Source organism: Brachyistius frenatus, unplaced genomic scaffold (assembly GCF_029030835.1).
Source record: "Brachyistius frenatus isolate BFR_SWC_R1_liver_20210118 unplaced genomic scaffold, ASM2903083v1 Contig_43, whole genome shotgun sequence".
Taxonomy (NCBI): domain Eukaryota; kingdom Metazoa; phylum Chordata; class Actinopteri; family Embiotocidae; genus Brachyistius; species Brachyistius frenatus.
The window spans coordinates 1197853-1221291 of record NW_027210642.1 but is presented as its reverse complement, the minus strand read 5'-3'; the positions used below and the strand labels follow the sequence as shown (position 1 = coordinate 1221291).

At 40.0% G+C, this 23439-nt stretch overlaps 1 protein-coding gene across 1 annotated transcript in view; it reads left to right on the top strand.

Moving 5' to 3' along the window:
- Positions 1–3627: 3627 nt before the first annotated feature.
- LOC138623367 (ras-related protein Rab-26-like) overlaps positions 3628–23439 on the top strand; it is a 42720-nt gene continuing 22908 nt past the window's right edge. Inside the window, exons 1-2 of the mRNA XM_069702849.1 lie at positions 3628–4280; positions 6131–6241. Coding sequence (XP_069558950.1) covers positions 4095–4280; positions 6131–6241 — 297 coding nt within the window. The 5' untranslated portion in view covers positions 3628–4094. The remainder of the gene's footprint in view (positions 4281–6130; positions 6242–23439) is intronic.

The following is a 23439-nucleotide window of genomic DNA, read 5'->3' as shown; positions in this document are numbered from 1 at the left end:
AGATAGTGAGGAGTTGACAGCTAATATACATTTGAATAAATTGTAGGGGGATGGGTGGACAATGCCTAATTTTAAGGAGTCATGAGACAAAATGGTTGGAGACTACATGAAATAAATACAGTTCAGTGGCTTAATTAATCCAAACCCATATTTGTTTTATATTTATGTTTTATGGTATTCTGTATACATGTAAAGCTTTCTTCCTGACTAAATCATAACAGATTTGAGTTATGATTCAGATTTTTCCTGACTATGTGAAAAGTGCTGTGGAGTGAAAAAAAAAACTGATTTTTCATAATGAGGATTATGTAATTATAGTCAAATTAAAGGATGCCTCAAGTATTCAAGGTGTCAAGATAAATATAATGATGGTTATATTGTAAAGGTGTACTCTGTAGGATTTCTTATTCATTAAAACATGTCTGATACAACCCCATTCAAATCAGTTTAACAGACACTGAACAATCAGCACCCATCCATTCTCCTCTCTCTCTCAGACACACACATAAGCACTGTGTGTTTTTTCCCGTTTAAGATGCCTCAGGGAACGAATAAGTGCCAGGCAGTACCAGTCCACTGGTGGTTTCTCTCGCCAAGGCCTGACAAACGGGGGTGCGGGCTGGCAGGATGCCCCCCTGCAACCTCCCCTTCTCCCCTCCCCTCCCCCCCGCAGCAGCACTCGGGCCACAGGCAGCTGAGAGAAAGAGCAGCCAACAGATCAACAGTTGCCATGACTTTGGTTGAGCGACTGGCCAGGCTGTTGCACGCCACCCAGCCCACACTCAGGGCACCTGACCCTGGGTAAACTGACAAATGCCTGGCCTGTGGGTGTGCCTGCAGAGTGATGTGGCCCTGAGGGCGAGACGACCTTACCGCACTGGGCGCACAGACGCATCCGCATGTGTTTACTTGCAGCCACCCGCTCTCTGCCTTACTTAGTCAGGATGTTTTTTCTAGCACCTGACCAAATACATTGCACTTGCCCTCACCCACACTTTGTAGGAACTTTTGAGTTATTCTCATAGAACAACTTCAAGGATGCTGCACCCAGGAAAGAGTGCAGTATTTTGCACCAAATTAAAATGTTGATATGACTGAATGCGTTCTTGACAGCTGAATCACACAGTACCTTAATAGTGCATGACTCTAAAATGAGTGCTTTTATTGAATGGCCGCTTTGTTAATTTTAACAATGAAGATTCGATTTCTCTGAACTGCCTCCACAGTTTGTATTCATAGGCCTTCTTATGTGCTCTTGCTGTCATATTTTGGCACAAACACTCAAAAAACACACAATCATATTGTACACCGACTATACTCTAAATTATAGCTTCACAATGTACAGTACAGTCGTTGGGCATATTTAACTCATCTTGACAAGGCTGTTAATTTCTCTGAAACCAGGGATGGATTCCAATGACCCTCTCTATCCACGTCCCATATTGCCTCCAAAATGCCCAGCTGTTGCCTCATTAGACAGCTGCTTTGGGGGCAGAACAAATCTCAGCTGTCGAGGGGAGCTGTGTGCGGGGGTTGGTGGATTTTGGGGGTTTGTATTCCCTCAAACCAATGACACTCCACTCCCGGCTCTGCATGACGTTGGGTGTAGTGTGGAAAAATGCTGACAGATAGCAGATTTAAGGAGAGAAACCAGAGGCTACAGCTGTCCGTGTGGTTATAACCAAACTGCGCAGTACCGACGAACTGCAGGTCAAACAAGAAACACCCCCCCCCCAAAAAAAAAATCAGTGTACTATAACTTCAGCTTGGTGCGAAGTTTGCAGTTGGAAAAACAAAGAGGGGAATACCATATGCTTGGTACTTTAATGTTAGATTAAATGTTCAAATGTAATTTTAACATTAACGGTTTACGACAGTTAATATTTACCACATGGGGATCAGTTGAAAAGTTTTAATTAAGCCTCTGCCAAATCCAATGAGAGGTGTACATACTGTCAGTTTAAATCTATTACATTGACCGTTATGTTCCTCATAGGCTGTTTATTGCTGTGTTGTGTCTTTCTGGGGGGGATTTTCAATCTGTTCAACTTGCATGTCTAAACTGCCTGCTGTATTCATCATACACATTGTAAAGGTCAGGGGTAATACAATCTCACTTTGGTCTCCTGTTTTCGGGGATCAGATAAGTTCTCTTGACTGTGATCTTCAAGCAAGTACTAATGAGCCCGGACAGTCTGGCACTTGAACAGAAAGACGGTCGTATCACACACACATTTTATATTGCATAACAAACTGGATTGCAGGGAGGGGAAGCAATGCAGCATTTCATACTGGCTGCAGAGGATCAGGATCTAATCAGAATGAGCTGCTGTTCTGTGCTGCAAATGTGGACAATATGTGGACTCCACAACAGAGTGACATCCGCCATGTTACAGAGTAACATATACATTGTGTTATAAATCATAGAGCATCCAGTGACCATTTTTTTTAGGCTGTTTTCCTCAAATCGCAAACAGCTGAAAAAGAACTGTAGCCTATACAGAGGCTACCATTAATAATTAAAACCTTCTGTAAATGTACATTGATTTAATTGGGATTCTTTGTCATATAGCTCATATAATTAGTCGATATAACATCTTTTGTTGTTGCTGCTGTTATCCTTTTCCTGCAAAAGAGAGGGTTTTTTTCCCCTATTCTAAACAGTGATCTCATCCTCAGCTCCCAAAATGTATAGTACTACAGCAACCACATCCATTTTCTGGAAATCAAAACATGCTGCGTATCTGCGACTGCAAAGACTAGCGGGAACTTTATTCTGCTGTTTTATCTGTGACTATTTTGTATTCCCACACCGCCCTCTTGTGGCAAATTGTTGTAAACACAACATACACGTTCTACAGGTGTTTAATGTGTTTCAGCTTTTTTCCCTTCACATTACATAGCCTAAAAAAAATGGTGATTCTAATAGAAGCAGACTGCTTTGACTGCTTACATTTACCAGTTGCATACATGTATGGCGACGTCTTGGCTTCTCATTCAGTTACTCAATCAAATGAAAGGACGTCACATACTAGTCACAGTTTACTTTCTTCTAATTTGTCCTCTCCTCCTCTTAAATATGAATGCCACGAATGAGTTAAACGCATAAAATAGGTGGTGCCACAAATATATGCAAAATTAGCAATTATATGGTCATATTAACGGGAATATTCATATATTTACCTTAAAACACTGCTATGTAACAGAGTATGCCTTATTGGTGTAAGGCAGGTTGCTCTAAATAGCAACCAACGTGTTCGCTGCCACAACCTTACATCGAAGGTTTACAAAACACTGACATAGTTTGATCAAATTGATTATTTCAAGAATCCAATGAGAAACATATCAAAAAGACTACTTTCGACTCAGCTCAACAGTCGCATATAATAATTGATGCATTGCTTTGGATTTCATTAAATCCCAAAATTCATTGTTAGAGGGAAGAATTTGCTGCTTTGTGGCTACTTGTACAGATGAAGTTGTGCAGCTGTAATTTTTTTTTTCTTTTTTCCTTATTTTTCAGCACCACGGACAGCGTTCTGTGCCCTCCATCGACATCATCAACAGTGAAAGTCTTGGTACGATAAGCTACCGTACAGTTAAGTCACGTCATGATCAGGTGCTGCTCATGTTTCACCTTTTAAACTGATCTTCTCTTTTCGATCGACCCACATCATTAGTCACCGAGGACTGCTCTGATGTTACAATTTGAGGATGAACCCCTCGTGCTTTACTTGTTCCGAGTCTTGATTGTTTGCCCATCAAGGTGCAGCTCTGTGCCACATCACGTGTGATCGCTGCCGCTCCGACGCGCACTGCTGAAGCGCTCGTCCTGACAAGAGCAAGCTGTCAGGAGCAGGAAGCGGCAGATCAACAGCGGAAGCGAGAGCGTTTGGCATTTCGCGACAATTGCACTCCTACTGTGAGTGGAGAGGTACCGAGGAACATGCGCTCAACGCACAGGTGAACATTTTGCGAATTTAACTTGTTCGCTGCTCCAACTTTTCGGTCCTACCTCACGCAGGCTCGGGCAAGATTGTCTTGCCTGTTTGATTCTGCTGAGATTCACGGAGATAGTTTGGAAATCTTGAGACATGTCTCGCAAGAAGGCAGTTAAAGGCAAAGCCGCCGGCAGCAGCCCGTCTGCGGGCAACCCCGCCGGGAAGGGGACCGGGAAAGCAGCGAGAAGCAGCCCGGGCATTGTTCAGATGAACGGTGTGGTCCATCCCAGCAGACCCTCCATCAGCAACAGCAGCGAGTTTTATGACATCGCTTTCAAGGTAAGGTCCCTGCTGTTGTTGTGCAATCGTCAAGTCAAAGTAGTCTATTTTTCATCACTTTAATCAGGACATTTAAAAAAAAAAGATGAAGGGCACTTCAAACACTGGAAATAATGCAGCTTACTGTGGACACTTTGTGTTTTTTTTGTTTCCCTGTAAAAGGACAATATATTAGGTGTTTAGACAGATACTCATAGTAAACCTGCTTGTGGTCTACTTTTCTTTGCTGGGGTTGTGCCCCTGTTTAGCTCCCATTGTCCTCTGTTTTACAAACAGCAGCAGCTCAGGGCAGCAGCTGTGTCACCCAATCGATAACCTGAAAAGGTGCATCTTCAATAGCCAATACACACGTCTGTGCAGCAGGTTGAATGCATGTTCTTCTCAGCAGCGTGTTTTGCATGTAGTAAGCAATTGTCATTGCACTGCGCCTAACCATAACCATAACCTGAGGACATGTTTGAGTAGAGACCCGCTGCCTCACTGCAACACAAATACAGATTGACACCCACATATTCTCAGCGTGCACTCCCAAAATGGCTTTAAGGGACTTTACCACCTTCTTCGGGGTTTGAAGCAGCTGTTTGATGTGAGTGCAATGATGACTTTGTGTTGCTCCGTTTGTTGAAGAATTGATCGCTCCATCCAAGACACTCTATTGATTGATTTTTTTGTTGTTGTTGAAATGGTGGACTATCTTTTCACACCAGTCAGACACACCAGGTCTGATACGTTTATGGATAACCCATGATACCTTCACATAGGTATAAGAGCTGACAAGTCGCAGAAATATGTTGAGGCAGAAATTCAGAACTTCTGAGTTTTGCTGAAATATTTGATTTGATGCTGCAAGACATGAAAAAAAAAAAAAAAATCCAACCTGTGGCCTCAAGGTTACCTATTTACAAGAGGATTTTTTTTTTTTCAGCGATCAGCATGTACCATTTTCTGATTTTGCAGAGAAATATAAAATCGCAAGACATTTGCAGGCCTTGTTTCACCATTTAGATACTTTAGACCTAAAGGCAGGATGAGACCAGGTCTTTCACGCTCCCGCAAACGTTACGATCATGCAGAGCCATTTGTGTGAAATTGCATAAAAGAAGAGAACGGAAGAAAAGAAAAAAGATGCAGTGATGATTAAATATTTGAATGAGTAATAGAGGGTGCCTGGAAACAGAGGGTAAGATCCTCAGACCCTTTGCAACATTGTTTATCTGTTCAGTGACCCTATTTCTGTACATCCCTTCCCTTCATTCGTCCTCCGCCTTTCATCTCCTCTCTGCTTCCGCTGTGGACCCAGGAGGCACTTTTGATTTCCATAGTCTTGGTCCCACAGTCCCTCGGCTAACCTGATAACAGTAGTCACATGAAACCTTCAACCTAATCACAGCTCAGAATAAAGAAAAAGAGAGAGAAATGCGCAGCTGTCTGTTCAAGGGGAACGAAACACACACAAAAAGTCTGTGCGTTTTGTATGTGAACACACTTGCAGAAAAGATCTAAGGACTTTCAGTGGGAGCCAGAATGAGCAGTCACACACTCATTCATGTAACACCCTCTTCACTGGCCAAGCACCAAAATGCAGGACTAATTTAGCTGAGTGATTCAAATGTTCTGAGGACAAACAATCCGTCAATAATATATATTTAAACAAGAGCAACAGCTCACTTGTTCATTCTCCCATACGTTTTTTTTTATTATTTTTGTATCCTTCCTCTTTGGATATTTCCGTTGTATCTGGGGTTTACATTCATTGATCAGTCAGACAGTCCGAGGTTTCATCCTCCTACATTTGTGTGTTTAATGGTCATTCCTGTCTGAGTTTTGGTCTCTCTTGGTTTCCTGTGCAGGTGATGCTGGTTGGAGACTCCGGTGTGGGGAAAACCTGTCTGCTGGTCCGTTTCAAAGATGGAGCTTTCTTGGCTGGCAGCTTCATTTCCACTGTGGGCATTGACTTTAGGGTGAGTTTAAGTCAATGGCACCCAAACAAAAACAAGCTTACATGCATACTTTCAGGTTTAATGCCTTTTGTAAAACGGGGCCATGTACTAATTGGGATTTTATCACAGCTATTCAGTGTCTTTACGTGTCCCTGAGCTATAAGTATTTCCTGTGTCTGAAGTCTCACAAGATATTGATTTCTTAAATTAGTTTGACATGCTTTAGTTTTTTTTTTTGTCTCCCCAGGTGATTATAGTGTCTACCATGTGCCAGTTTCTTTGTCTAATTTAGGCAGACAGAAACGGACTTCTGTCCATCTTCTCTAATGATCACATTCAGGTGTTTGTCTGTCCATAAGGCAGCAACAGGAGACCACTCAGACAACAGGAAGACCCAAGGTCGCACCATGAAGCGGTTCCTTTCAATCAGTAGGCCTTATCTCATGGCTCTTTTCTTGTCTTTTAACGTGAAATAACCCAAGTCCCTTAATACTGACTGACACATGTAGACACACACAAACATCATTGTATGATCATCTGTTCCATTAAACATGTTCTGCAATATAGCATGATCTAATATTAGAACCTTGAAGAAAGCTTCACTTTTATGAAGTTATTGTCAAAAAGGTGATAAATCCACAGATTTACAGTATAATCGCTCTCCTGTTATATTGGCCAATTCACGGCTAAAAAAAAAAAAAATATGGGATCAGAATTGATGCAGCAGAACCAGAGATATCATCTTTTTACTCCAAGCATTCCTCTTTTTGTCAGAAGCTGGCAGCTACCGAAAATGCAATTCGACTGCTGAGAGTTGGGTTCAATATTTGGGTGTGTTGCTCTAGGAGCAGCTAGTCTAGCCTAGAGCCACGACAGAGGTCTGCTGAAGTCATTTCTTTCAACCACCCCCATATTTTTTTTCTGTTTCAAAATTGGAGATGATGTTTTTCAGATTTTTTTCTTTATCACCAGGAGCAACGAAAGCCATTTTTCACGTGTGCAGTAGAAGTCCCCGAGGCCTGTAAACAGACTTTGACGAGTATAGTTCTGCTTTGTTTCAGAGTGCCATCATTTGTTGTATTCTGTCTTTTAGTTTTTGCTCTCTTCACCTGTCAGAGATTTCAGTCTTTAATGTTCAGTGGTGTGTAGTAAATCGTAAATCGGCACAGTATCTTTTTTTTTTTAACAGCAGCGAGTTTCTCACTGACCCAGGTTACATTTTACTACTTAACCTAAATTATACTTAGTGACTGACTGAGTGACTACTGATTTGTTCCTCCGCCAATCTTTGTCAGTACTGTGGAAACTCCCCACCTATCCTGCTAAAATGTTGATTTAAGTTTCAAAGGTAATGACATTACATAAAATAAGAGTGAATAGATACTTTATACTCTTGGGAGGCATACTCACATAGGCTACAACTGTTAAACTAAAGTAAGCTACCATTGTATAGCCCTGTGTGTGGGTTGAATGAGTTTGTGGGTGGATGAGCAGTTGATTTATTTACTTATGTAACATCTCTTATAATACTGTCTGTCGAGCTGATGCACATTCAGGCTTATCTAAGCAAAGGAGAGGCCTTCATCAGCCATCTCTCCTTGCTACATTTATCACTCAGCTCTTTTGTCATATTGACTTATTATTTAATTGCGGTGTGGCACAGAACTGTGTGACATGAATAATTTCATTATCGTCCTCAAGGCTCCCCTTCTCTTCTGCATGGTTTCTTATCATTGTGGTTCAGGTTTCTGGTAAAAGTGAAAGAGACCTCCCTGAACTTGAATCTTAGTAGAGGAGGTTTTTTATTTTGATTTATGTTTTGTGTTTTTAGTTCCCGTTTTACACACGATGTACAATGTTCACATTACCTAATGAATTAACATTACAGAAATAGCATACACTTTATAGATGCCTATGTAAAGCTCCCTATTATTCATCTGTAGAAATCATATAAACTGTGAGTATGAGAAGTTTGGAGGGCAGTGCTTTGTTGAGTAGGAGAACACGATGATCTTTGGTGTTTGTCTTCTTATGGAGAAAACACACAGAGAGCAAGAGAGACACGGGGTGATCGTTATTTTTAGGAAAGACAGTTCTGATCCCTTTTAGTTGGTGGGAAAGAATGGCAATTTGCTGCGTGTGGGGATTTGATCCGGTTCCCACTTCAAAGCCTCCAGTGAGATGCTTTGTTTTCTTCCCCTTCTTGTTTATTGTAGTCTCATCTCATTTGAACCTCAACATGTTCTCAGGATTAAAGAGCTGCAGTACTGCATTGTTAAGCTTAAAATACAGGGAGTCTTAAGTGCAAAATACTGCCTTACCCTGCACTTGCATTTGATTATAAAAAATTTACCTAAACGCAGCGAGGCTTATAAGCATAGACATGACGGGGGAAAATAAGACCATAAACTAGCATTAATCATTCCATTTAGATCAGAAATCCTATGCTGCTATGGTAATGCAGGTGCTAATTGATGGCAGGTGACTTCACAGGGCCGAGCTTGTCTTTATGCTTCATTGTATGGCTCACGGAGTTCAGAGAGACTTCAATCGTGAGGTCAAAGCAGCATGCGAGAGGCATCAAGTGGGTGTAAAAGAATCCTGTCGCTCAGGCCAGATTTTGCTTTTTTTGTTTTTTGAGTGAAAATGGCCTCCGATGTGTTCTTCATGCTGGTACCTACTCTGTAAAGCTTAGGTGAAATATGGATGTAACATGCACAGACGCACACTAGATAAAGATCAACTCACACTCTTTCGCTCCTTTAGAAAAAAAAATTCTCCATTTCTAGAACACATCTAGTCACCTTCTTTAGCCACAAGGGTCCCTGTTAGGTTTCAGTGTGTGGAAGATAGCTGGGCTCTCTTCTATAAAACCAACCAAAAATATCTCTGCATGAGAAACCAGAAATAACCTTTTAGAAGACTTGACTAAGTTAAGTCTTTTGGATCTGGCACTGGCTCTGCAGGGCACACATCAACAGATACATCTCTGCCATGAAATAAAAAAAATCGTTTTTGGATGTGATATTTGTTTTTACACTCAGTTTATTTTGGTTGTTAATAAAAAATTTGAGCCATTAAAGTGCGTGAAATATTGCCATGTAGGATATCACAGTGTATGCATATGGATTAACTTAATTAATGTCTTTTAGAAAAGTTAATGAAGAAACTGCATCATAGGAGAAATCTCTCCACTCTCATATTGAGCTAGCACAAAAAGTTCACATTCCCAACTTTTTTTTTTTTTGGGCATCAAATCTAGTCTATACTTGCTGTAATGATTAAAGACATACAGTCTTCTTTGCAGTTCAGAGATATTAGGCCAAATAATTTTGTTACAGACAGAAGTCTGTGTCACTCATTTTCACATTATTCTGACAAGACTTTGAAACATTTGGCGGGTCTATGACCATTGTTAGAGGGTTGCATGGGAATGAATTTTGACATTTTTATTTTCTCATGTCTTAATTAACAGTCTTGCTTTTCACAGCGTTGTTCAAAGCACTCGATTTCCACACCATTCATTTTCTACATTTATATTTGAAGCCTTATGTTTCTAATCTAAACTAGGTTCTTACAATTGTCAGGCTAATGTTATCTTATATTCTTTTGTATATCAAAAATGTGTTGTTGTTGTTTTTTTTCATTTCAACGTCTCAGTCGGTTTTGAAAATAGCAGGGCATTGTGGGTTTTTTTGTTTGTTTTTTTTAGCAAATACTACTCTGAAAGGATTAAATGTGTTTGGGACTATTTTCCTCTATGGAACACATTTGGTATTCAAGCGAGTGTTCCCTGCAGCATTACGGCCTGTGTGGGACTGACTGAAAATAAACTACAGTGCTGATATTCATCATAATGAAGTATAACAAAGTGGCTCATTGATGCATTTTAAATTAGTTTTCGAGATTTGTATGGCACAGAGGTATAATAAAGGCCTTACGCTACATGGACAATACAGTTCGTTGTTGATTTTGATCTTATGATGGGTCTTTAATGCACCGTGTTCAATAAGAAAAGAGAAATAAAGTTGCTGATCATGTGACAGCTCTCACCTCCAAACCTGCCACGTGGGCACAGAGCTACCAGATATGAGCTGTCCTTGGTGCTGAAATCCTCCTCTGAAGTGCATTAAGGTGCAAAAGGCTAACAAGTTCACCAATCGATCACCAAATTCTTGAAATACTTGACATGTCAGTCAGTTTATCTCAATCTAGTACAGTCAGTTTTTCTTGCTCTGCGGGACTAATATTGCCTGTAATTGTTCACATCTATCACACTTTAGGTGTGCTTCATTTTCCTGCTCCCTGGCATCCTATTCGAAATGTCATGCATATTCTTGCTAAAAGTAACGAGTGATGCAGGGATTGATTGATACTTTGGCACCCGGTCGATTTTTGTCAAATGGAGATTGTCCACTTGCTCACTATATAGTCCACTACTGGCCAATTCGTATTGACCCGTGTAGTCCGATATATAAATGGTAAATGGTCTGTACTTGTATAGCGCTTTATCACCTTTCGGTCTCAAAGCGCTTTAACATGGTTTTCCCATTCACACACTAATGAGACAGATCACCGTGCAAGGTGCTGCCATCAGGAGCACATTCACACACCGATGGTACACCATCGGGAGCAACTTAGAGTTCAGTGTCTTGCTCAAGGACACTTGGGCATGTGGACAGGAGGAGCTGGGACTGAACCACCAACCTTCCAATTAAGTGTTCAACCCACTCTACCGTCTGAGCCACAGCCTCCCATTGTCGTTGTATATAGTAGATAGGTGGACAATCTGACCACCGACTGGATCTGCACACAGAATTCAAGTTGAGAGAGTTTCAGTCTGTCACTATATATTAACCAAATGTCATCACAACGTTCACATTCAAAAATGTTCCTGCCATTGTTTCTGAACTGCGACAGCTGTTCATGTTGTAGCAATGCTACACAGACAATTTTCACAGAGGCTAAGTTAGCCTCTTCAGTCTCTTCAAGCCGCTTCCTCATCCCCTCATCTGACGTAAATGCAGTGTTGGGGAGAAGAAGATCACTTCTCTCCTCTACTGAGAGACAAGAGTGCTGCTCTCAACTGTCAGTTATGTCTACAGCCCCTCAGCTGACAGATCACTTATGCAACCATAGATTTCACCTTTTTACACTCCGAAAATCACATTGGGCTCAGGAAGACGGATACTGCATGAAGTCTGTTTGGATGGCTCATCCAACTTTGATCAAAATGTCAACAGTCATCAGATGAATTACCTTAAAATGTCATAGGAGGATGACTCCTAGATGTATTCTTAGTTTCCTTGTGCTTTACTCTGGAGACACAAACAAGTCAAAATGTTCACTAATTACAAAATGGATTTGAACGTGCTAACTGGATCACAGCATCGTCACTGTCAGCATGTTAGTGTTCTGTTCGCATTTAGCTTAAACCTCTATTCTGCCTTAGTACAGCCTCACAGAGCCTCTAGCATGGCTGGAGGCTCTTGTCTTGTTCAGATTATGATCAGTGGAGAGAACTAGAAATTCTATTAATCCTATTTAAAAAAAAAAAAAAGATCTTCCCTTTATCTTCAGTTCCTTTTTGGATGCTGTTTGTTTTATGTGTCTAACACTGTGAAATTATCATAAAGATGAAAGGGAAACTATTTGTCTTCTTATCAATTTCCCAAGGTTTCCAGGAGACTTTTATTGTGACAGAAATGTACAATTTAGCTTGCTTATTGTTGTCGGTACAAGAGGAAAAACATCTTTTCTTTCTCCTTTTGTGGCATCTTGTCCATTGTGTTTCACCATCCGTTTGAACGCCCTTTCTGATTGAGATGCATGACCGAACTCGACCCCAGTGACAGTCCCTCCCCTTCTCCTGCCTGCTGTGGGGACAAAATGTGCGATAGCTCTTCTCATGTTGACATGTGATGTGCACCAAAACATTAAGGTTTGACCAATGAGATCATTTCTACCCCGAGGATGTATAAATACCTTTACCACAGACCACCTTCTGCAGCCCAGAAGAGATGAAATATCACAACGCTGCCCAAGTTCTCCAGTGATTTACTTGGAGCACTCTTTTGAGGAGTGGTCCATAAAATGTCCCTGGCAGTTTAAAGAGACATGGCTCACATCTGGCATACTAATTCATCTCATCCTGTTTGTAGTCTGTATTGTACATAAGACCTTTATCTTAGTGATTTACCTTTGCAATGCAACATCAAGGGAGGTGTCTTTTGTGAGCTACAGCTACAATGGACGGACTCATGTTTGTCATTGCCTAATAGGTGACAAAAGCAAATCCAAGACTTTCTGTTTGAGATATGAGATTCAGGCTAGGGTGACGGTTACTGGTTTTAGCCATGCTGGCAGCACGGCCATAGATATGGCAATGTCAGCTGACCTGTCCACCACTTTGATCCAGAATTAAATATCTCTGCAGCTATTTGATGGTTTGCCAGAACATTTTGTACAACCGTCATGGTTCAGAATGTATTCCACTGCATTTGGTGATCCCCTGGCTTTTCCTCTACTGTTATGAGGTTGACATTCATGACTCTCAACAACTATTGGATGATTGCCACTAAATTTGGTACACACATTCACACACACAAAAACCATCCACCATATTCACATTTACACTGCTGACACTACTGACACCTGTTTGTCACAAGTCAGGCCATGAGTTTCACACGTCTTTGATGAATTATGTATAATCTAGTTTCCATCTTTAACCCACAGCAGGGGAGAGTTACACAGCCCCATTGATTCCTATTTCACTTTTCCTCTGATGTTATTTTTGGGTGCACTTAGTATGTATGTGGGGGTGGGGGCTATGAATCAGGCAACTGCAACATTTTCTCTGCATTTCAGCACTCTACTAATATATTTAGTCATTTAGATCCCGTGTTGTTTTGTCCACGACCCTGTGAGAGACAACGGGAAACTATTCCATGACAAAGAATGTTAAGAACTGAATGTTTCTAATTGGAGGTGAAGGAAACTTCAGCTTTAATTTATTTTTATACAGAAACCAAAACTGGTGCAGAGGTTGAAATTGTATTTGCTGAATGATTCAAAGTACCTTAATTGTCTTGGGTGAATTGCCCAATTTAGTTTGTTGCATTGGCCATCAGAAATAACTGATTTCTAATTTCTCCTTTTTATCTATCTCGGAACAAACAATTTGTTGAATAATTCAAATAAGTTGAGTCCTAGTATGGAGGCAGGGATCAAAATTGTCTTGTGATACGTGTGTGCATTTACATGGTAGTGAGGATGGGTTTGTTCCACTTGGCGATGCAGAGAGCAGAGATGAGACGGGGGCAGCAGCTGCACAGAGAGGTGGGAGACGGGGTTAACAGAGTCACAGAGAGGTTGAATCAGCTGTAGATTTTATAGTCTAGTTGGCACCAGACCAACACACACCAATGGACACTGACTGCACATGCTATATGTCTTCTGCGATATAATGACAAATTCAGAATATTCCTCCATATATTGTGTTATAATGATGCACCCACTCACTTTAAAAGATTCATGGAGTGAGGTATTGCAGTCTTTTTTCATGTGTGTAGTTAGGAATTTCTCATCTTCCTTATCGAGCAACATCAGAGTTACATTGAATTTTCTACTTGTCGTTTCTGCAGTTAAGGCCAGTAATTATATATACTGATAAACTGAAATCAGGCAACTCATATTTTTATAACAAATTACTGATTCATTTTCTTGATTAATCATTTGATCTAATGCCAGAACATGATGCAGAAATACTCCTTTTCCCAGAGTCCTTTGTGGCATTTTCAGTTATCTTGTCTTATCCGACTAAAAAAATACGCAATTTATAATAAAATACACTAATGAGCCAAAATGTCATGACTAATGTGACACCAATACTACCCTGACCTGCCAAGGCATGAACTGTGAATGTGTCCTTTGGTATTTAGCAGCAGGTCCTTCAAGACTTGCAAGTTGCCACTGCAGATAAGACTTTTTCCATCGCATCCAACATCTCCCTGTCTCCGGTTCATGGGCCATAATGATTCGTCAAAGTCGTCCAGGTTTTTGTCATTTAACAAATTTAAATGGAAGTGAGATGTTTAATGTTTAAGGAGGCAACAAATGTCTGACATTGTTGATGTTATTTGTCAGCTGGAACTGTAAATATTGATTTCTTTCCTGACCTCTGACCCCCATAATGCTGAGCCAGTCATCCCAGTCAGACGTGTGATTCATCACAGAGGCTGTATTTTCTGTGGTTTGGTCAACCTCCAGTAAACAGTGTATCACGGTTGCACTGGCAGACTGAGCCGTCGTTGTGTGGTCAATAGCATTGATAATAGCTTGGAAGGTAAAAGGGCTGAAAATCTGTTACATGGTCACTCCACTGATCTTAAATTTGACATTATTTAATTTCGATTAGCTTTCCGGGGGAGACAGTGAGGTTATTTAACCGTATGTATGTATGCATGAGGAGTGTGTGTGTGTGTGTGTGTGTGTGTGTGTGTGTGTGTGTGTGTGTGTGTGTGTGTGTGTGTGTGTGTGTGTGTGTGTGTGTGTGTGTGTGTGTGTGTGTGTGTGTGTGTGTGTGTGTTAAAGTATATTTGCTTCATTCAACAATATATGATGTAATATGTATGTCTCGTTCGTGATAAATCATGATGTGAGATACTAGTGAGGTTTCTGTTCAGTACCTTCCAGTCACACATTGTACAACACATTTCATGGCTGTCAGTGACAGACACACATTCACTGGAAATATACAAACACACACAGATAACAATGCTCAACAGATGTGGCACCTGTTAATGATCCAGGGAGATCCTGGCAGGCAGCGTTTGTGATGCACCTCCGTCTTTCTCCTCTGACTGTAACCATACTTGTTAACTGTCTCCCTTACATCACTGTTGGCACATAACCTTTGTAAAAAAAAGTTGCACCATCTACTTACTAGTCACCAAGTTTTAGATGCAGGCCGTGTGTTCAAATGCAGATTCCCTGTTAAGAAGTTCAAAAGGTAATTGTGCAGAAAGTCAGAACATTTTTAAAAGTAAGATGCAAAGGAGAAATGTGCTGATAGCTGAGTACACAATGTTAACAAAGGTGTGTTCATGTGTAAAATAGAGCTGCAACGATTAGTTATAATTCATTTGCAAAGGATTCATTGTTTAAGGGATTTTTCAATTGGCGGTTGCAGGTTATGAAATTAGATTATTGTATCCTTTTGTGGTCCATTAGTACTCTTGCCATGGGAATTATGTCTTCGGTACTGTTTTGTTTGTTTGTCAGCAGGGAAAATAGAAAAACTACCAACCTGATTTTAATAAAACTTGGTGGAAGGTTGCAGCATGGACTGAGGAAGAACCCATAAAATTTTGGAGTGTATCTCAATCACGGGGCGGATCAACAAGTTTTTTGTAACCTTCATTACAATTGCTAAATAGGGCAAATGCCATCAATCTGTTATCTATAATGGATCCCAATCTGTGAGGTGACAGTGCTAACCAGTGCATCACTGGGCCACCCCTACTAAATGCCATACATCTTAAAATCAGATGGTAGTAAAGTTCAGTTGTGGAAAAACAGGCTCGTCTAGAAATCCGATGACACCACCTCACAATCCAAATTCATGGGTACCAGTAATCTTCTAAGATAAACATGTACTTGCTCAAACAGCAAGCAGTTGTTGTATAGCACTCTGGGACAGTGGTTTCATAAGATAGAACCAGAACTGGCACAAGTGTATTTTGACATAATTCTAATAAGCTTGGAAATATATTCAGACATACTGTATACAGTGGTTGCAGTTGCACATTTACATATCATAGAAGAGTGGCTTTGGTTGAGGTCAGCGCTCTCAGAGTGCCCTTTTCTTTATACACTGAATTGTGAAGTATCTGTAATGGCTGAAAATCACTTTGTTCAAAGAAACACGAGGTTGTCACCTTCAGATTGTTTTGAGAGAATGACTCATGCAACAAGTGTGTTAGTCATCGCATCATTACTCAGACTCAGTTGGGGGCAAACACCAGATGCACTTTGGTTTATTGTGAGTATGTGTATATGATGTGATCATAATGTTCCTTCAGTATTGTTGAAGACCTCGTCTTTGATTTCCCTTTCATGCAAAAATAAAGTCTATTGTAAAAGCTTCTTGACATCGGCATGACATTGTAAACCAACAGGAATCAAAATCAAGGTGTTTGTTACTTTGACAAAAGGCTGATGCAGTGATTAATTACTTTATTTTTTTACCCTGACTCCTAATACTTAAGTTCCTGCTTTTTTTTTATTATTAATATTATTTAAACACTTTCTAAACAGCAAACTTCTGCTTATGGTCAAATAAAAACTGACTCCACTTCATTCAAGCCTCCAAAATTCGGTTCAAGGAACAATTACAAAGTTCAAACCTGCAGATGCCATGATAAAAGTCTGTTGAGTGTCTGTTAAAAGTGTCTTTTCCGCACCTTTTACAGAGATAATAAAGAAAAGAGAGGGAAAGTAAGACGGCAGAGAGTGAGACAGCTCTGGCATGTGAGAGGACGATAACGGACCCATCCTAAAAATCAAGCTGACTTGAAGATTGAATATTCCCTGAAAGCTTCCGCTCCTCTTTGATATATCCGCTGTCATTGTGGATGTCACTGACAGTCTATCGCCTCACTAATAATGGTCGTTCTGCATCTGTCTTTCACTAGTTTCAAGCTTCGATACTCTTTCTTTTTTCGTAGTTAGTGTCGGGATGGCTGACTGATTTTTTCCATTAACCACTCTCCCGCCTGCCAGTTTGTCTACCTGCCTGCCTTTTCTGAGTGGGTGCAATTAAAGTGCCAAGCGTAATCATGCCAGCAAGTGGCAGTAATGATTTTTCTGCTTTGAAAAATAAATTGAATTAAGACGGGTAGGGGAAAGCAAAGGCACACTTAGACCCATTAAAAAACAGGGACTCTATGCAAGTATATTTACTGTGTAAATGATTGCCAAGAGTTGCTCTGTTGTATAGGGTTCCATAAACATGGCTAAGCTATTTTGTAATGTTTTATACAAGCCCAATGCCTATTCATCTACCCAAGCCTAAACATATTGGGTAGATGTTCACTTCTGCCGGGGGAGGTGTTGGTAATTAATGACAAGCAGCTTTGCCACCTGCTGACCTAATGTCACTTGGATCGAGAGATGCAAGCCCTGAGGAGCACCATGAATATTTAAAGTTGACATGAAAAAGGTGAGGAGGCAGTTGTTGGATTATGGGACGATCGTTGGATGAATGATGAGATGGTAAAGAAACATAAAGCAAGGGGAGTTGGAGATGTGTTTCAGAATGTGTATGAGAACGAAATCCGCATTTTTACACTTTTTTTCATCAGGTAACGAGACTGAAGCCTCTAAACTGATCTTATAAACCAGAAATTGTGTGTCATTTTCAGTTTGCATTGAATCTTCTTTTATACGAGTTGATTATTCAAGTATTATCTAAAACTCATATCACAGCTTCACCTGAAAATTTTAACGTTTGAATAAATGAAAGTGCAGATAAAAGCCATGATAATTTCTTATAAAACTGATTATATAAACAAAAACACTTAAACCATTTAATAAGCCACTAATCTAGTTATTTTTGTAAACACTATAGTGCATATTTGTATGCAAAAATCGAATCCCTTCAAGCATCACATATTGCACAGTGTGCTTATTAAAGGTGCCTGTGAAGTTTTCTTGTAAACAAATGAGTTATGTTTTCATCCAGTGTTGCAAAAGTAATTTAGTAATGTGTTTTTTCTGTTCTTCATTGTTTACAGTTCTGTAGCAGGAAATCAGTGATTTGCATTAGCTTTGTGACTTAGCTTTGTGATTTGTTTCAAGGTCCAGTGTTTGGCTCAAAATCAGTTTGCTGTCACAGACAAAGCAATCAAAACTTTTGAAATTAATTTCATTTCTGTGTTTTGAATCATTCCCATCATGAGTAGCCAATTCTCTGTATTTGATGGCTTTTGTGATACGTCTGAAGTTTACATTTTATTCATATGAAAGGGCTGTCGTTTTTGGATAGTGTATTGTACTTTGTTAGGTTTGAGTTTTTTTACAGGTGGGCTTGGTTTATCTTTTGTGTTTTTGGATTCGGAAAAGTGCAGCAGGATCTCAGGAAATGTGGTTCAGCAGTTGCGAAAACAAATCTGAGCAACATATGCAGTGGCCTTGGCATAGTCTGTGATGATACGGTCCAAAATAAATAAAAGCGTTTCTCAGTGAATAATGATCACGCAGAGAAAAGAGAGTATGAAACCTTTTTAGTCTGGCCACGCTTCTGTGTTCATGTGCATGTTGCGTGTGTTTTTTTTGTTTTTTTTACAGTGTAATATGTATTCTATACTGCACACTGTTCATATATTCATGTCAGCTGATGCAAAGAGTGAAAATTATAATTTTGCAGCCAACAGCTTGCCCCGCTGCCTGCCCTTTTTTTATGATTCACGCATACTACTGTTGTGCGTCCATTTTCACTCATATTATTCCACTGTGTGAAAGATCCTTGGGAAGAGCTTCAGAGGGGTTGAGGCTTCCGCTCACAGTATTCAGCTGAATAATGAATCGATGACAGCATGACAAATACTGTGTGAGTTTGTGTGTACCTACTGCCTGTGGGAGTGTCTGGATCACAGCAGGTTTCTGCGTTGGTGTGATCACGTTGCTACAGATTAAAGGTGAAAGATCAAATTCAAAGCAGAAGCTTTTTTGAAGAAGGAGCTTTAATCTGAAAAATGCACTGATATAAAAAACAACGGCATGTAAATCAGTAAACCAGCTTCTTGGAACAAAACTCCAGAATGTAAGATTTTAAGTCTTCATACTTCTTGGAGTATAAATCAGGAAAGGTAACCAAGGAAATCAACTTTTACATATAAATGAACTCCTGTTATATCCAAGTTGTTGCCAAATGAGTTCACACAATGCTGATTAAACCTTCCATTACCAATTAAATTTCTCTCTATTTCACATTATACAGAGTTTTAAAAAGTGATGATGAGGTATTCCCATGTTGGTCAGATTAATTTATCGGACCGAATTGATCAAAATCTGATAGTCAAATGAGTCATTTTGAATGAGTTGTGACGCTGAAAACAATTTACACTGTTTTAAAGCTGCAACAGTAGGGACGGGAGGCTGCAGGGGAGTCAATGACAAAAAGTACTTGTCAGCAGTATTTTCATAATTACGCTCTTATGGCAGGTTTACCACAAAGCTACTCTACAAGTTGTTCTACATGGATTTTATGCTTTCATGTAATGAATATTAAAAAATGGTCAGTTGCCAGATATTCCTGCGAAGAACTAGAAAAACATGTTTTTGTCAGACTCAAGAGTTTGTTGGTTTTTTTTGCGCTTTTTAATTTTGATCTTTGTAGTTTTGTTTGTCCATGGCTTTCTGCTGTAAGATGAGGAAGCCTCCATTTCTGCAGCAGTGCAAGTCACCCTGAAAGGACCCTAAGGCCCACTGCTCTTTCAATTAGTCTCCGTTTTTAACTTCCCCTGGTCACTCAAGTGAGAAAGTCAATAACAGGATGGTTCAAACCATTTCACTGACTGCACAGTCAGAGATGTTTTGGGAGAGCAGAATTAGCTTTTTCAGGCATGTACAAAGTTTTACTCAGCCCTTCATATCCTCCCAAAATTCTTGGATAAAGCTTGATGTAAATCATATATATATCTTTCTTTTTTTTTTTTCTTTTTTTCATTTTTTTTTCATTTATCTTGACAAATTCATGGCTTTCTAGAAGAAAAAAAAAATCTGCATACAGGCAAAATTATTGTTGCCACAACAACTATAGCCTCCCTGCTAACTGTGCAGGGTCAGCAAGTATATCTGCCAATGATTGAATCCCATAGTGTTTATTGGTTGTATTATATCTGTGTCTGGTGCAGTGTGATTTATTGTGCTATCTCGGTCTCCAGGAGAATATCCATTGCATCCTAATTGAAAGTATTTGTAAAATAGTATCTTGTGGTTTGAAAAGGCTGAGTAAACTGTATCTAGTATCTCCAGGAGAGAAGAATAGGTCCTTTGTGATTATGAAATAATACCAGGTTTCATTCTAGTAGATAATGACATATCTCAAACCAGCCTCCTAAATAATAGAGGAGGAAGTGTCTGCTTTAGTTATGCCCCATTATAAAGGCTCCATTTCACACATAGTGCCCAACTGCAATAAGAGTAACTTAACAATTACACTAAGATAATAGTAAACTACACAATGTGATAAATGCCATGCAGGTTGTAAGCTACTGGCAATTTACGTACAGCTGCCGGTAGAATGACAGTTTTTGTTCTGGCAAGTCCTTAAAAGTATTGTGTTTTGACTGACATCAAACTTCAATGTCCACTTTCTGTTACATCTGTTGAATTCCAATTATGATGTAGCTAGAGCAAACACTTCCTTTAACACCTATGTACTTATAAAAAGAGAAAGAAAAACCTCCTCTCTTGCAGAAAATGGCCAAACACTTCAATTCGCACACAACACTGCTCTGATTTCAGATTTGACTTGACATGAAAGGGATACAGAGAGGAAGGGAGTAATTGTAATTGATCCGAACTGGGTGATCCTTCATCAGAATCATTGCTAAACATCTTTCAGAAACAACTGGTAAAAAGTGTGGCTCCCTGAAGCAGGCAGGGAGTGTGATGAATGCTGCGTGTGTCTGTGCAGTATGTGTGTATGTGTCTGTGTCAGCATGACTTGGAAAGCTTGACAGCTGGGGGTTAGTTGGGCTGACTGCAGAGTAGAGCCCTGCCTCTCTGTATATCCCTGCCCTCACTTCCTCAGCTTTTTACCCCCATTGCTTTGATTTCTGCACCAGTAAGCCGTCTGCGCAAAAGAGAAGACCTAGAGGAACAGCACCACAAAGCTTCTTTCTCATTATTCCCCGTTAATGCTTCAAATGTATCTCATACAAAACCTTTTGGTGGACATCATGCTCCTGTTAGTTGCCTCATGCTGCAGCCATTAATGTTTTATTGACTTCATGGGCCCCTCTGAAAGCTCCTCATACATTTGTAATTTATGATCCCTGTGAAGTGATGCTGGAGTCATTCTGTTCTGAGGGTACCTTCTCACTCATGTACCTTTGGGGAAAAAGATTGGCATTTAATGGCTGACATCCAGCGTCTGGCTGCTAAGTAGAGCAGTTTGTATTTGAAGGCGTCCTGTGGTGCGTTTTGCTGCAGCTCAGGGAATGAAATTGGCCTGAGAGTGTTGCAAGCTTCTTGAGAGTAAATTGTAACTACACAGAGCCGAGAGCTGTTTCAGTCTGAGAAAGTTCTGAAAGTAAAGTGGAGACTGCTGTGAGAAGTGTGATTGACAGTCTTTAATCCACAATACCTTTAATTCCCCATCCTATTGCAGTACACTGCCTTGTATAAGCTGCTCAGATACAGTACATTTTATCCTGCTCAACCCACACTTTCAGTGATCATTAAGTCTGTGTTATTAGGTTGTCCTCTGCCTGATTTCAAGTATTTCCTCTCAACAAATCCAACATTATTAACGGTGCAATCGAACCTGACTAACCACCCAAAATACTCACCACGGTGCTATCATGAGACACTTTTTCTGGGTCACTAAATATTTATGAAGCCTCTAAGCACATCACCGGTTGTTTTTAGTGACAACAACAACAAGGAGGTCGTCTTATGAGACTGTGATTCCTATCTGAACACATTTACAAACGAGTCCCAGCAGCTCGAGTTGCCATGAATATTTATGACATCCCTCCTTCGGGACTCTCAGGAGGTACATCAGCTGAACGCGTCAACAAAGACTATATCTTTTTCGAAGTGCTCTGCTGGAAGATTAGCAGCATCTTGTCAGGACCGAATATCTTCTGCTCCTCCCCCGGGATCAGGGAATTAGAAGGTCAACAGCGGCTCTCAGGAATATCCCAGAGTAGATGATGGTAGGGGGAGGCTTTCGAAGGGTTGCTGTGACACCAGGTGATGTAATCCTCATTGGCATATTGGGAGGCTGAAGAACATGTTGCCTCCTGTTTTCTACTGCAGATATCAACGGAAAATTCAGTGTGATGAAAGACACAAATAGACGTGAATGTCCAGGAATTATAGAATATAAATGTGGCTTTGTGGGTCTTTCAAAGTACATTAGCCCTCCTTAATGTTGAAAAACACATATGCACAGATTCTTTTTTTTTTTTTCTTCAGGGGAGTTATATAGTTTCGAAACATTTCCTCTGGATCTCAATTTTTTTTTTTTTACTAACCCAGTCATTGGATGACATAAAATGAATCGGTAACAAGTTGATGACTGTAATTACTATGAGTGATGATGATAATAAAGATGGCAATGCTTTTTCTGTTTGTAGCTACTTTGGTTCAAAATACCTCAAGATGTATTTGTTGCCATTAAGTGCTCGTATAACTAATATATTGTTATCTCCATCCCTCGTCACCCATGAGGTTGCGGTTGTTGGTTTTAGTGAAATGGCTCTGCAACTACTGGAATAGTACAAACTTGGTGAAACTTGTAACTTTCAACCTTTATCAGGTGCAAATTTGATTCATCTGATACTTTAGTTTATTGCCAAATAACAGCAAACCAAATGACGTCAGTGTTAGTTTGCAGGTGTTAACATTCAAATATGCTAGACGATGGTGAACATACGAGCAGCCGAGTGGTAAAACCTGTGCACATCTGCCTCCGACTGTAATTCTGAGTTGGGGTATTTCTGACGCAGATGATATCTCCCACATGGTGGAACGAATTACAGTCAAAATATTGGCAGAAAGGATAAAAAAAAAATGCACCACCAATGGAAGTTACATCAATATATAATCCGATATTAACATCTATACTATTGATTCAGCGAATTTGAATAGTGCTATACACTGTTGGCTTGTATCTGGTTTCACTTGACAATAAACAGATACTAGGAGAATACTTTTTAAGAATAATTTCACAGAGCTGCTCGCATGGCTGTTAACTTTTTCTCGTTTACTTTGGATTTGGATTTGCCACTCTCTTTGTAAACTGAGTACCCAATCTACATGTAGCAGGTCTTATACTGTTAATCAATAAGATCTAATGCTACTGGGCACAAGAATAATGATCAGGCAGGGTAGAGGGAGCCTTTTGTAAATCACAATAATGTTCCAGTTTAATTAGTGGTAACAAGCTTTTATTCTGATGATAACTGATAAGAGCAGACCTACTT